The sequence below is a fragment of the Oncorhynchus mykiss genome, chromosome 28 (assembly GCF_057628025.1).
Source record: "Oncorhynchus mykiss isolate SJ-2025 chromosome 28, ASM5762802v1, whole genome shotgun sequence".
Taxonomy (NCBI): Eukaryota; Metazoa; Chordata; class Actinopteri; order Salmoniformes; family Salmonidae; genus Oncorhynchus; species Oncorhynchus mykiss.
The window spans coordinates 19633066-19648648 of NC_143049.1; the positions used below are offsets into that span (position 1 = coordinate 19633066).

Below are 15583 nucleotides of genomic sequence, written 5' to 3' on the forward strand. Positions count from 1 at the left end.
ATGACCTTCTTGGATGGGCACTTAATGTAACTATGGCAGCACCCAAGGGGCTTGAATTTTTTAGCTCAACCCTTAGACTTGGTAGTGATGTAGTGTCCCCATGAGTGACAGAACACTGAGCAAATCACGGCACAACGCTCTGTATATTTGCTGGCTTGCCCCACCATCACAGAAAGCACTGAGCTAGGCTGAAACACCTGCATTTTGAAGCTGCCTTACTCAAGAAAACAAAAGAGACCATGTTTGTATGCGGCTTTATTAACTCAATGAATTATAAATATTTACATGGTTTACAAACTAATATACGTATTAATGCCAAAATAACCCAAACAAAACAACATAAAATAACAAGCCCAAACAAAACAAACAAACAATTTTTTATATATATATATATATATATATATATTTTATATATATAAACTCAGCAACAAAAAAAAAGTCCCTTTTTCAGGACCCTGTCTTTCAAAGATAATTCGTAAAAATCCAAATAACTAAACCCCCCCCACCCCCCAAAAAATGAAATTCTACAAATGTAGGGCTCTAAAAAGGCTCTGGATCACCACTGCCTACGTCTTTTTTTCTAAAACAGATCTAAAACAAGTGTAATTTATATTTACAATTCCCTTATCCAAACTAATTACTAATTTATCTAGCTCCTTTCAATAGTTGTTATCAAGTTGTGAATTACAGTGCATGGAGAATACTGTTATTTATATCAAAAGAAATGAAGGAGATGTTTTTTCCACTTGGAACCAGTAGGTTCTTTCGACCTTATTCATGGTTTACTCTCGGGTAAAAGTGGTGGAATTATGAGGGAATTAAGTCAAGGTCAGATTACAGCGTAATTATAAACACACCACCACACCTTAATTTCTTAGATCTCCACCAGAACTAATAGCAGCTCAAGAGCATGCTATTCCCATGATTAAGTTCAAGTTCAGAATACGCAAAGAGAGAAAAGTGCATAAAAATTGAATGATGTAACATTTACACTCGTGTCGGATGGGCATAGAGCTGAGCCAGCAGTCTCTTAATAGTGCACTATAATTCCACACAGTCTGCCTGCACTATACTCTATTTCAGTAGATCTGTGTGTGCACTTTTTTTTACAGAGGCAATGCAATCCAAATCTCCCAGTCAATGCAGTAAAGATCTCCTTTCTCTACCACCATAACTTCAACTCCTACTGATGTATCACCACTGTAATGCGTTTCCAAAAGCATAGTGGCCAGCTTAGTGGCCAACATGTCTTTATAATTTCAAAGACTTGGTCTGAAGACTAATGCTTAGCCCATTAGTTCAATGATTTAGATCGAAATCAAAGATCTTCAATGAGGTGATTTCTCAACCCAGTGGATGCTGTGTGGGATTTGATGATTGGATTGGGAAAAGTTACAGCTTATTCTTTCTTTCCCCTCGCCGCTTCGACGGCATCCTATATGAATGACAGCCAAAATCAATCAGTCATAGGCCGGTATTAACTCATTAGAACTTTTCCAATCTGGCGATCTCGCTGTATTCATCCACATCCAGGGACCACTTTCTTTAATCAAACACAACCCGGTCTTTAAACAAGCCAGAGGGAATCAATAGACTGCACTCTTTAAGTTCACAAACAGTTCAATCAGCAGCATACCACCCTGCATCCCACTGCTGGCTTGCTTCTGAAGCTAAGCAGCGTTGGTCCTGGTCAGTCTCTGGATGGGAGACCAGATACTGCTGGAGGTGCTGTTGGAGGGCCAGTAGGAGACACACTTTCCTCTGGTCTAAAAAAAATTATCCCAATTCTCAAGGCAGTGACTGGGGACATTCCCCTGTGTAGGGTGCTGTCTTTCAGATGGGATGTTAAATGGGTGTCCTGATTCTCTGTGGTCACTGAAGATCCCATGACACTTATAGTAAGAGTAGGGGTGTTAACCCTGGTCTCCTGGCTAAATTCCCAGTCTGGCCTTCATACCATCATAGTCACCTAATCATCCCCAGCTTACAATTGGCTCATTCATCTCCTCTCCCCTGTAACTATTCCCCAGGTCGTTGCTGTAAATGAGAATGTGTTCTCAGTCAACTTACCTGGTTAAATGAAGATGTGTTGTAAAATATGAATGTCTTAACAATAAATATAATGTATGCTACAATTAAATGTTGTCTGTGTCCAGGTAATTTTGTTACCCATGTGTGTGTACAGTATACTTACATTAAATGGATGGGGTAGCCTCCTTCAAAATACCAGCAGTAGTTCTTGGAAGCTGTGCACTGTCAATGACAAGAAGAAAACTAGTCATTGATTTATATTTGCTGGTATGAGATCAGAGGGCAAGTCAGAGGGAAAATTAAGTGTTCGGCATTTAAGTAGGAAACTTGTCAACCATGTGAATACCTTGTAGTTTTATTTCTCTGTGATGTGCCAGATGTGACCACCAAACAGGACTTGGTTGGCTTTTCATTAACAAGTAAGTGATACAAAAATCACTTACTGTAAGCAAAGTTCATATTTGATGAACCAAACTTCTATTTCATGCTATGCTCTATGTTCAAAGGCCAACTCAAGATGATTGTGAACCGGTGACTGCAAAGTCCAGACCAGACCAGAACCCACTATGCACACATACAGTTCAATGCCACCTCTGTCAGACTAGGCCCAGCACCTAATGTATAACAAGCCTCTAAAATGAGATACTAGAGAAAAATAGTCTGTGGGCTCTCACTATTATCTGTCCTCACTAGACATAATCACACTATTCCCCAGTGTTATTTTCTATGGCTCTGGCTTCTATGATGATGAGACATCCATTTTTGTTTGATGTCCATCCATCACCATGTAAGGTATGTGTGAGCTGTGAGGTGAGCCGGCTAGCCTTGGCCTTTATTGGATGGGAGTAATTGTGAGAAACACTTCAGCCTAGATCTGCCAGGTGGATGTTTGTGTCCACGGTCAATTGCAGCATGTCCCTTCCATTTACACTCATGGCAAGGGGACAAAGCAGCCCCTGAGCAGGACTGGAGTCTGCATTTGGTCATCAGCAGAGGAGCTGGGCTCACGAACAATACCACAAAGAGCTGTTTGTCACTGCTTCAGTTCTGTCACAATTAACAACGATTAGAAGAGGAAGAGATGCCTGTGTGTATGTGTGCGTGCAAATGAGTGTACTGCAGGTGTGTGTGAGTGCATGTGTCTGTTTGTATGTGCAGTCAGCTTTGTAAAATGGTATTGTGTGATCTATTTATTTGATGTTATTGGATGGACCCAAATGGTCTAGAGGCAAGACAAGGCCAAACTAATTGTGGTACATATGCTATGATCCAGGCTGATGTAAATATGAGTCCAGTAAGACTTCAATGAATGGTGAGTTTTTCTAAATATTGTTTCATTTCAAGAATATAGATTTTAATACATTATGTACAGAATATAATTCAATATACCACGGATTTATGTGACCGTACATAATTGCCTAGCGTTCATAGGCCTAAATAGTTCTCAATAGCCGACAACTTCTGCAGCAGCAGGGCACATTGTTTTGTTGACTTTCAATAAACCCCAAGGCTATAATATTTCAGAGAACAACGAGACAGTTCTGAAGATCGTCATACCCAGGCCTAAACCTTTTAACGGAAACAAAAAGAGGACAACAATGATTCACTTTAACATTGAATTGAATTTCTGACTAAAAATATCAGACTCACCTCATCCACTAACCAAAACAGAAGTATGATTCCACACAGAACTGGCATCATTCACGAAATGTCAACTCCGCTCACGGACAGTAGCCTCCACCTAAATACCGTGATAGTCCAAAATGAATCAGACATGTTTAGAAATCATTTGTCGCCACATAGTGCGTTTGGTGAGCCACCGGCCATGACTCCGATGTTTGGTCGACTGTCGGTGACATTGGTCAATACGGTTTCAGTCCATCAAGCAATCGGAGTTGGTCTCTTCTTCACAGTTGAGTTTGTCATTATCTTTTGCATTAAATTGTATCGAACGTAGCCTATTCTTTTCACACACATAAAGATGATAAGGCGACACGCCCCCACAGTAACTCTAGGAACACTGCAATCAAGGACGCAGAAGCACTGCTTGAAAGCAATCGCAAACCATTGAACATGTTGAGCTTTTTTTTAACCCAGGACAGGCTATGAGTCCACACTGTCACAACTTCAGTGTCACAACATTTAAATCACACAAATCATATGCAGTACAGGCAATGCAATACAGGTTTTGTCATTTGTAAAACATAATGAGTATTTTATAAAATGTATTTATTTTTCGCTTAATGATCTTATTGGTGTGGATTTACCCTGTTTCAGGAGTAACCCAGTGTTCTCTCTGATCACCATCAGCTCTACTCTGTGAGGCTATCAACAGAAGCAGATGGTACAGGCAGGAGCAACACTCATGTCCATCGACTGGTAACCATAGCCTGCAGATCAGACCAGTATTATGATCCTGGGCCAGGGTGCAACAGCTACCTGTTTGCTTGTGAAAAAAAAAAAAGATATTATTTCTCATGCAGGATTCTGCAATGCTTATTATTTATGGTTGCCTGCTTCTTTCATCAAGAATGTAACGGCAGAATCAAACAGGAAGATGATCAATCAAGCACACATTATATGGCCTATTAATATGGGAAACTGCAAATTATCAATTTTATTGCAAATTATACACAGTTACAATACACACATTATTAAAACATTCAGGCATTATAATTCAATATAATAGTACAATTCTCCCTCAAACTGTTAAATGTAATTTTCTCTACATATAAATTGCTAATAACACTAGTGACACCCAGTTAAAGTGGCCAAACTGCACTCACTGGGTAGTGAATACTTGTGTAACATGGTAGACATATACAGTGGGCTCCAAAATTACTGGCACCCCTGACTGGCAATGCACAAACAATGCTTAAACAAATAAACAATATAATTATAGAGAAACTCAAAATACCAACATGTGAGAAATACTGTACTTTATTAATGTTTCAATGGAACCAACCAAAATAATTTATCAATGTCCTCCAAATCAAGGTTTCACAATTAATGGCACCCTTAAAGATTATTGTAAATAACATCTACCAAAATTAAACCACAAATTAAATTCCACTTATTTAAGTTTATCTAAGCCCTAAGGAACTATATTGAGCCAATACATCACTTCCTGTTTCACTAGGGTATACAAATTAGGTAACACACATGCAATATCCCACTGTCATCCAACACCATGAAGAAAACAAAATAACTGGCAGTTCAAAAGAGACAGATGGTCGTAGACCTTCATAAATCTGGTAATGGCTACAAGAAGATCCACAAGCGATTGAATATACCACTGAGCACTGTCAGGGCAATTATTAGAACATTCAAAAGATATGGAACAGTTGAAAACCTCACGGGTAGAGGACGCAAATGCATTTTGCCCCTCAGGATGGTGAGAGAAGCAACAAAATCCCCAAGAATCACTGTGAAAGAATTACAGGCCTTGGTGGAGTCTTGGGGTCACCAGGTTTCAAAGAGCACCATCAGACGCCACCTCCACATCCACATCCACAGGCTCTTTGGAAGGGTTGCCAGAAGAAAGCCCATTCTGATCCCAAGACACAGACGCAAGTGCTTGGGGTTTGCCAAACGTCATTTAAATTATGACTGGAAGAAGGTGCTCTGGCCAGATGAGACCAAAATTGAAAGTTTTGGTCAGATACAGCATTGGCATGTTTGGCGTCAAAACAGAGATGCATACAAGGAGAGGCACCTCATACCCATGGTAAAATATGTAGGTGGGTCAGTGATGTTTTGGGGCTGTTTTAATTCCAGAGGTCCAGGGGCACTGGTTAAGATCGATGGCATAAGGAATTCTACCAAGTATCAGGCAATTTTGGCTGACAATCTGGTTGCCTCTGCCACAAGGCTGGGACTTGGCCGTAGGTGGACTTTCCAACAAGACAATGACCCGAAACATACCTCAAGATCCACACAGAAATGGTTCTCTGACAACAAAATCAATGTTCTGCCATGGCCATCTCAGTCGCCGGACCTCAATCCATTCGAAAACCTGTGGGCTGAGTGGAAGAGGGGCAGTTGATAAGCGCAAACCCAAGATTGTGAAGGATCTTGAAAGGATCTGCATAGAGGAATGGTCCAAAATCACTCCAAATGTGTTCCTTAACCTTGTCAAACATTACAGGAAAAGACTCCATGCTGTTATCCTTGCCAGAGGTGGTTGCACTAAGTACTAAATGAGGAGTGCCAATAATTATGAAACCTTGATTTTGGTTAAATGTATTTTGTATTAAATAATTGAATGATTTTGGTTGGTTCCATTGAAACAATAATGTACAGTATTTCTCACATGTTGGTATTTTGAGTTTATCTATATAATTATATTGTTTATATTTTTTAAAGTATTGTTTGTGCATTGCCAGTCAGGGGTGCCAGTAATTTTGGAGCCCACTGTACATCATTAGATGGGACTGGCATGAATGGATAACAATGGGAAAGGGAACTGAGCAGGCCAAGGCACAAATTCAGTCTGTCAGCATCCTAGAATTAAGTAGAATACTTATTATATTGTATGGTGAACAGCTAATTTTGAGATCCTTGAAATACTGGTTTGAAACAAAGAAAAAGGAAAGGAAGCGTATTGCACAAACTACAACTAAGGAAACAAGCTAGTGAATGATTTAGTGCTAAAACCAGGGAAGCGGTGAGAAGTCATGATGCGGTCCAAAAGTTCCATCCCACCTGAACAGGCTGAAATTCCAGACATTACAAAAACATCTAAATCAAGTTAACTGCAATGCCCCTTTAATCAAACACTGAAATATGTCCTCCGATTGATTTTTGAACTTGTACTGTTGAAAAGCAATATCCCATGTATAAATACAATAAAGTACACAAACTAAAGACTAGAAAGAGCAAAATAGTGTTTTTTAGACAACTGCAAACGTCAAGGAGTAGGGCAATCAAAGAGTCAGTCTGGTGGGAATCTGTGATTTCATCTGCCTCCCCCTTGCTTGAGGAACAATAGAGGAGAAAGAGAACAAAAGAGGAAAGGCCCACCCCCCACTTGTGCAATGTCAGGACTTGCCTGGACCACCTATTGAGATATGCCTTTTGTTAAGTAAATCAGGTGTTAAATTAGGTAAAAAAGGAGGCTGGATTGCTACTTTAAAACAACTAAACAGATGTGTCAATTGCAGTCCACTGACAATGTTGCAGTTGCAGTGTAAATAACACGCTTTCACTTGCCAAAGCTATCCGAGATACCATTTACCTGAGGTATCATACAAACACCTATTGTACGGTGTTAATGATTTGAACATATAGGCCGTCATTGTAAATAAGAATTTGTTCTTAACTGACATGCCTAGGTTAAAGGTTAAATTAAAAAATACAAATAAATCCATCGATCAGTATGTCACTGTTTTGCCTTACACTTCTGTCTGCACAATAGCTATACAACATGTCAATATTAAAATGTCATATGAGATAATTAAAGCACACCAGCCAATGATAAAGCACCATGAGCTGTGATCAACCACAGGAATGTTACAGTACATTCAACTGTAATGTAGATTCACTTCAATAAGTAACAATGCAAACATCAAACTATATATCAACTGACCTTCCATCAATGTTAAGATGTGGTCTGTAGTAACAGCCTAACCCTAAAATAATAAGCCGACATGCCTTAGGCTGAGTTTACACAGGCAGCCCATTATCTCCCTCACCAACTTTAAGCGTCAGCTGTCAGAGCAGCTTACCGATCGCTGCAGATGTACACAGCCCATCTGTAAATAGCCCATCCAACCAACTACCTACCTCATCCCCATATTTGTTTTTCTGCTCTTTTGCACACCAGTATTTCTACTTGCACCCTTGCCTCTCCCAAGTCCATATGGGAGTTGCAGCGATGAGACAAGACTAACTACTACCAATTGGAGAGAAATAAGGGGTGAAAAACACACAAAAAAAAGTCTAATTCTGAAAAAGATCTGATGTGAAAAGATCTGATGTGATTGGTCAAACATTTCCTGGCTACCCAAACTCCTTGCTCAGACATTAGCTCGTTAGCTTATTTTCCGCAATGAGTCAGGATCGGAGTACCTCCCCAGCCAGAACACATGTGGGTAAAGTGGCATTTTGAAAATTTGTCATTGGCTAGAGATGATCCAATCGCTTATTACTTTGTTTTGTACAACACCCCTCATTTTGACGTCACTACAAACGACTTCAATGACAGCAGTCTCAGACTGAAGTATATAGAGCAGTGGACGAATTCAGTTTGAGTCGTCAGGCTAGATCAAAAGAAAAATTGGGCTGCTGTGTAAATGCAGCCTCTGAAACACATAAAATACCTTAACATTTCAAAGATGCGCTGAGCGTATGTCTACAGTACAGCAGCTTTACTGTAGAAGGCTTATGGATGGATCTTGTACGCTTGGAAATCCACCAGTAGGTTAAGCATTGCAAAATTCTGGAAAACCTGGGAATTTTGGGAAAGTTACTGTAATTTCACAACCCTTGGTAGGCTGCTGGGGCCCCTCGGTAGGCTGCTGGGGCCCCTCGGTAGCCTGCTGGGGCCCCTCGGTAGACTGCTGGGGCCCCTCGGTAGGCTGCTAGTTTCTAGGTGTCCTGGGCTGACCCCTGCAGGCTCAGCTGCTGGATGCGGTCGGCCAGCTCTAGACAGTGGAGGACCCTGCGGCGCTCTGCATGGAGCTGGTCACGGGGAACCTGGCCCAGCAGCTTCTGACTGAAGAGCACCAAGTCCTGCATAAAGATACCCACCGGCTCCCTGGTGGCTGGGGGCAGCTGGGTGATGGTGCATGAGTCAAAGCGGAAGTTGATGTCTTTGGCCCTAGACAGGCCGGGAGCCCACTCCTCAATCCACGTGAGAGGCCTGTAATAAATCCATAATAGAATAGATAGAGGGGTATAGTTAACCCAACGTTTCAGCGTGGACTACCAGTATTTCTAGATGTAATAAAGGCAATTACGTTTTGTGGCAGAATAGCTAAGTTTAGGATGTTGTGAAAGGACTTATCTGATTTGTTTATTTGATTAATCCAATGGAGTACAGAGTACATACTTCTGCTCTTTGGTTATGAGTTGAGCGGTCATCTTCATGTACTTGTTCTGCTGGTCTTCCTCCATGCTGGCAGCGGTGACAGACAGCTCTCCAAACAGATCGACCAGCCAGGTGAGCCGGGCGATGCCACTGAAAGCTGGAAAACCAAAGCCCGGCTTCAGAGGACCTCCTATTGTGAGACACACAGGAAAACTACAGTCAGAAGTAGTTGTAATGGGACATGTAATCCAATGGCTCATGTTAATCATCCTCTGCTCACATTATGCCCTTTGTATTGATTTTGTATTTCATCACATTCCGACAGTACATAAACTGGTGTGGTGCTGTTGCAGTATGTCACCATTATGCATAAAATGAATGAACCATTGAAGTGAATCTCCCAACAGATGTTACATTTAATTTAGCACTTGCTGCCTCCTACAGTCGAACTACGAAAACTACCCTGACTCAAATTTAAGAGAAACTACTCCCTCTTACTCCTCCATTCTCTCCACTAAGCTCCGACTTCCATTCTTGGTCAACAGGCAGCTGCTATAAAATACTGTCTGTCATCTGAGGTTATGTGAAGCGTGTGGAGATGATAACTATGATTTATTATTCAATCATGGGTGCTTTTGGAGAAGTCCATTCATATGCATTCACTTGCCTCTTCCCCAGCTGCGAGGCTCTGATGAAATAGGACAGAGCTAGTCAACATCCCAAATGGCACCCTATTCCCTATGTAGCGCACTACTAATGACAAAAGTAGCGCACTATGTAGGAAATACAGTACCATTTGACACACCTCTGGATTTCATCAACAACACCTTTCTGTATTTCACACCAGAGACCAGCCTGCCTGCCTCACTCCACAGGCAGGCTCTCTTTCACATCAAACCCAACACGTGTACTGTGGAGAATGAAAACACAACATTTCACAAGTCGCTTTGATGGGAGCCTTCATTACATCAAAAGCTCTGGAATTAAATATTCATCCCAAAGCCTGTTACCTGGATGATGCACATCAATTTGATACATGCTATGCAGTTAAGTTTCTGTAGCAAATATTGTATTTGAGGTGATGTCTGTATCAGTAGTGCTGGGGCCTTCGTGTATCACGGTTGTGTTTTCACCTGGGATTTGTGCTATATTCTCAATTCCAGTCTCCGTCTCACCTGTGAAGTGAAGGAATCCCTCCTCCAGCCTTTTCCCTGCTACGTCCTTCTTCAGCTGCTTGAAGTCGGCTGTCAGGAGTTCTATGTGCTCCTCATGCAGGACCACTCCTAGGAACATAGAAGACATAGAACTTTAAATACGTAGGCGATCAGTAGTTATTAAGATACACAGATCAGGGTTTCCATTAGCCTGTAATAGCCTGGCTTTTGGCCACCCCAAAAAATATGAAAAGCCCAAAAATAAAACTGGTACCGGCCAATTGTCAGGGAGAAAAGAAAAAAAAATTGAATTGTGAAATAATGCTTTTTATACCATTCATTGATAAAAAATACCAGTCGATGTAAATACATTTAACCAGTCATGCTTATTGGTAAATGGTTATCGCAGACAGCATACAGATACAGAGCCTAGTTTAAGCAGAAAATCTGTCAGACAGCACAAGAGCTGCTGCTACAGCTCCTGCTTCTGCTGGAGTGAAATGTGCTTTTAGAAGCCCAATCATTGTGCAACAATAATACATTGAAATTGCATGTTAAAAACAGTTTTGATGGTCGTGATTAAAAAGAGCTACTATTTTTATTTCTCAACTGGTAATTGAAGCGCGCCTCCCATTCGTCATTCATGTGCAACGGTAGGCAGGCTTCAGCACGTCACACTTTACAATGTGAGCTGGTGGTAGTATGCATTTTGAAAACTTAATTGTGTGAAGCCTGAATGTTTTACTTCATATTATGAGGCATGTCTTACCTTTCTTCAAAGTAGCCTAGCCAAAATCTAATTTCATTGCCATTGAAACCATTATGTTCTATTGGCTTTTAAATCAACTTTCTTTCATTGTCCATTGAGTTGCATGTACAGTGTAAAAATGAATTACCATAATCTAAATGTGATTTCTGTCATTCTGAGCACCGTGTGTAGACGCCCTAATCTTGTTACACACCCAATGCATATGGGGCCGTTAAATTCCTCAAATGTCCTGTCAATTAAAATGCTGCCGGTCAAATGTCCAGCGTCACATTTTCCAAACGGAAACCCTGACACAGATACACGTCTACTACATCATCATGACCATGTCATCAAGACTTCACCATGTCTTCTCTATAAAATATCTTCCAATGATTCTGTCCAACTCACCTTTTTCCTGAGCCAGGTCCCAGAGTTCCACAGCAGTCTTGTGTGTCATGGCCATTGGATATTCCACACAGACATGCTTCCCAGCTTCCAGAAACATCCTATTAAGACATGCAACATAGTATAGGAGAAATGTTTTTTACTGTATCCAAGAAGGGTGTCCAAGAGACAGCGCTTGAACAGAACATGAATTCCATTTCAAGGACTGTCCTGTACTAGGGAGTTGCACAACTCAAATGTAACTTTGTAAACCAAACTGACCAGCAAGGGCTCCCGAGTGGCGCAGCGGTCTAAGGCGCTGCATCTCAGTGCTAGATGCATTACTACAGACCTGGTTCGATTCCAGGCTGTATCACAACCAGCCCGTGATTGGGCGTCCCATAGGGCGGCGCACAATCGGCCCAGCATCGTCCGGGTTAAGCCGTCATTGTAAATAAGAATTTGTTCTTAACTGACTTGCCTTGTAAATAAAGTTGAAATAAAAAATATATATAAAAAACAAGAGCCCAATGTTTCAACAACCCATCGTGTTCAGAGTTGGGAAAACTTCACATTGACCGCTCTTAAAACTTCTAGTAACTTTCTCAAAATTTTCCTTCAAATTAAATTGACAAAAGATAAGACAATGAAGTATCCTCTATGAAAAAGCTGTTCTCAATAACATTTCATGGCTTTTTTCTCTTTACAGTATGAAAGGCAGTACCTGCTGTTCCATTTAGACAATTAGCCTGGAACTGTCTACCAGTGAAACATGATGGCCATGTTCTAAACACCCTCATTAACCAGCCTAAAATAACTCTCCATTCTTTAATAGCCCATCTCTGCCTCTCTGTACACTCTGTACATTTAGCAGTGAGAGGGAGAGTAAAAACCATCATTTCAGTGCGTTTTCGCTACAGTTCGCAGTCATAAAGAGAGCCATTAGAGAGCTGTAGCCTTGGTGGTCCTCTCCAGGGTTTGAGTGGTGTACATCAAAACAGCTACACTGAAATGTTTCTTACGGAAGAAATATGAAATGCATTTGCAGCATAAGCATGGTAGCAATTAAAAGGGTTTTTGAAAAATTAAAGGAGAGTCGCACACTCTAGGAGCTCAGATGCAATAATTTAATAACCAACGTTTCAACAGACAAGCTGTTTTCATTAGGGTATAATGAAAAACACTGCGGGGTGACTAGTTTATATAGTGTCAAAGGACACACAGGTGTCTAATCATGGCCAGGCGTGGCCTGATATCATTGGTTAATTCTCATATATTAAAATAGCATTAAAAAAACATAAATTAATAGCATACGATCACAGATACAATAAGCCTACAAACATTTACAATAGCAAAATCACAATAATCACAGGAATGGCTTCAGATCAAAGTCTACGTTGAGACTGAAGGGAGCAAGGGTCTTTAAAATGAAAGATCCAGGCAGCCTCTCGTTTTAACAATAATTTGTCGAGGTCACCCCCTCTCCTAGGGAGGGTGACATGTTTGATGCCAATATAACGTAGGGACAAAATCGAGTGGTTTGCTCCCAAAAAAGTTGGCTTCAATTGGGTAAGTCGAGTTTTTGCATGGTGCTACAATGCTCCGAGATTCGTACTTTTAATTCTCACTTTGTTTTACCCACATAATGTTTTACCACAAGGACAAGTTAGAAGAGAAATAACTGCCTTAGTGGAGCACGTGATAACACCTTTGATTGGGATCTGTTTCCCTGTTTGGGGGTGTTTGAAGGATCTATATTTATAAGTGCCATTGCATTGAGCACAGCCATTACACTGGTAGTTTCCATCCAGTAGGGGCGCAAATAGACGTTGTGCAGGGATATCTTGGGGTGGTAAATCAGAGTTTACCAGTTGATCTCTGAGATTTCTGCCCCGCAAGAATACGACCAAGGGAGGGTCCGAAAACACATTACCGATACTGTCATCGGATCTTAGAATGTGGCAATGTTTAATCTGACCATTTTTGTACCCCCTCTCCTTGAATTTTCTTTGCGTCTCAGCCATATTTCTGTCGAAATCTGATTGTTTTTTGCAAATTCTTTTGATTCGACAGAATTGGCTGTAGGGCGAACTGTTTTTCAAGGGAAGTGGGTGACAAAAATGAAAAGGGAACAGTTCGAAAATGATGGTAAAATTATTAGACTAAAGGTCCAGATTGAATCCAAACATTACACTATTGATTTTATGTGGATTTTACATGTAATACAACATTGCATTTACTGTGTCACAATATGTCTCAATTTTGTATAATATATAGCTTATATACTAGAGCTGTTAAATCTAATCTAATTTTATTGGTCACATACACAAATGTAGCTGATCTTATTGAGGGTGTAGCGAAATGCTTGTGTTCCTAGCTCCAACAGTTTGTCTGAGGGTTTAGTAAATGGGCCAGGTTCAATTAATGGTTAATTAACGTACAGTTTTTACACCGAGATGGAGCCTCAGTGGACTAAGAAAGGAAACAGTGTAATGAGGATTGATACAGACAATATACGTGTTCGGGTGCTGACTCCTAGTGGTGATTTGTAACATGGTGAAAATATAGCTCTTGTGTAAGAGCATTTCAGATAGAAACAAAACAGACAAAGGGATAGCTAGACAACTACCACAGAGGACTATAATAGAGATATGGGGTCATTGAGAGAGAGAAAGCGTTTTACCTGATGTTTTCCTCATGGGCAGCGTTTTCGGTGCACACGAAAGCCACCTTTATGTCGTCCCGGCTCAGGGCATCTTCAACAGTGATTTGTTTCACTCCCTGCTGCTCCTCCAGAATCCTCCTATGGGAAGACAGCACCAGAGTCATATTCACTATGGGAAAAATGCTTTGAAATAGTCACAGGGTTTGCTACAGTATGCACGACCCAGCTGCTGACTGTGACGACAGTGACTATATATATATATATTTCATATGTGCACTGCACATATAATAAATAAGCACTAAAATCAAGGTATTTTTTCAGTGTGAGAATTTTACCATTGTTTTTTAACACCCGTTGTTCCTGCCAAAACCAGCACATGGATCTAGACACACTGCTGTGCACAGTGTGTCCAAAAAACAATGAGATGAGTCTTGGTACCTCACCTGGATATGAAACCTTTGACACTGAGCTTCTCAGCTGCGCTGGAGGGCAGAGGGGCTAGCATGTCCCTGACCCTCACAAAGCCTGCCGTCCCAATGCCAACCACCACTGAACCAAACATGTCTGACTGCAAAGAGACAGAGTCAGAGCTTATCAACTGTGCACTCTGCATAAAGACCCAAGACCAGTTCTGGACAGAGATTCTCAGGAACACAGCAATGTTTTTCTGTATAGTTTTGCTAGTTAAAAAATATGGCAACTAACATCAATGGAGAATTTGACAATTCAAAATATTTATATCAATTAACTAAATAAATCTGTATTAAAACTGTTGGGTCTGTCTGAATTTACAGAAGTTAAACATGGTTGTTGGGAAGGAAATGGTTAGAAAGAAAACACCATGTTTCACTTCTGTAAATTCAGACTGATCCAACAGTTTTAATACAGATTTATTTAGTTAATTCATATAAATATTTTGAATCGTTAAATTCTCCATTGATGGCAGTTGCTATATTTTTTAACTAGCAAAACTATACAGAAAAACATTGCTGTGTTCCTGAGAATCTCTGTCCAGAACTGGTCTTGGATCTTTACGCAGAGTGCACAGTTGATAAGCTCTTCACTTCCTATCAGTCAGAAAATGGTGCAGTGTCAGAAGTGCATTAGCTGTTATGGCTGGGATGCACTGTGGGTGCTGATCATTACAATACACATAAAATGAACCCTCAGGTCTCCAATGCCTTACACAAAGTAACTTGAAACTAGACCAATGACCAGGAAATTCATAATTGACATAATAATGATAAGTATATGATCTAACATGACATCAACAATTATTTATTGCAGGTAACAATGCTGTCCTCGTTGAATGAGTAGCTAGTTCCGTACTGAATTGAAACTGGTTTACATTGCTTTACAAGCTTGATTTCCTTACCTACCCTTTTCTGAATTGCCTTTGAAGACCCTTGTCTCGTTGAAGTGAATAAAATGCTTATGTTAAACAAAGTAATCGACGCTCTTGCCCGGGTGATATAACTTTCATAACCGGCTCACGTGTTTTTTTTTTTTTTTTTGACTGCTTGCGTGTGACGTCCATAAAACGCGGTGATTGGTGAATCAAGTCTACTCAC

At 40.6% G+C, this 15583-nt stretch overlaps 1 protein-coding gene across 2 annotated transcripts; it reads right to left on the minus strand.

Moving 5' to 3' along the window:
- Positions 1-4619: 4619 nt before the first annotated feature.
- On the minus strand, positions 4620-15581 carry LOC110508670 (biliverdin reductase A). Of its 2 annotated transcripts, none has more exons than XM_021589378.3 (7): positions 15392-15581; positions 14456-14580; positions 14031-14150; positions 11372-11469; positions 10237-10344; positions 9083-9251; positions 4620-8893 (listed from the first exon to the last, which is right to left on the minus strand). In XM_021589378.3, the coding sequence occupies exons 2-7, from the start codon at positions 14572-14574 to the stop codon at positions 8620-8622; spliced, it is 888 nt and encodes a 295-aa protein (XP_021445053.2). In that variant the 5' UTR covers positions 14575-14580; positions 15392-15581; the 3' UTR covers positions 4620-8619. The 2 variants fall into 2 exon arrangements, with proteins under 2 accessions (XP_021445053.2, XP_021445054.2); XM_021589379.3 differs by having other exon boundaries at positions 15388-15540.
- Between the last annotated feature and the right edge of the window lie 2 nt (positions 15582-15583).

Bases quoted from the DNA above. Each gene is read 5' to 3' on its own strand.
- LOC110508670 (XM_021589378.3), bottom strand. From the start codon at position 14,574: ATGTTTGGTTCAGTGGTGGTTGGCATTGGGACGGCAGGCTTTGTGAGG. The intron at 10,345-11,371 runs GTGAGTTGGACA...CTATGTTCCTAG, and splicing joins GGACCTGGCTCAGGAAAAAG to GAGTGGTCCTGCATGAGGAG. The intron at 9,252-10,236 runs GTGAGACGGAGA...GTCTCACAATAG, and splicing joins GGGATTCCTTCACTTCACAG to GAGGTCCTCTGAAGCCGGGC.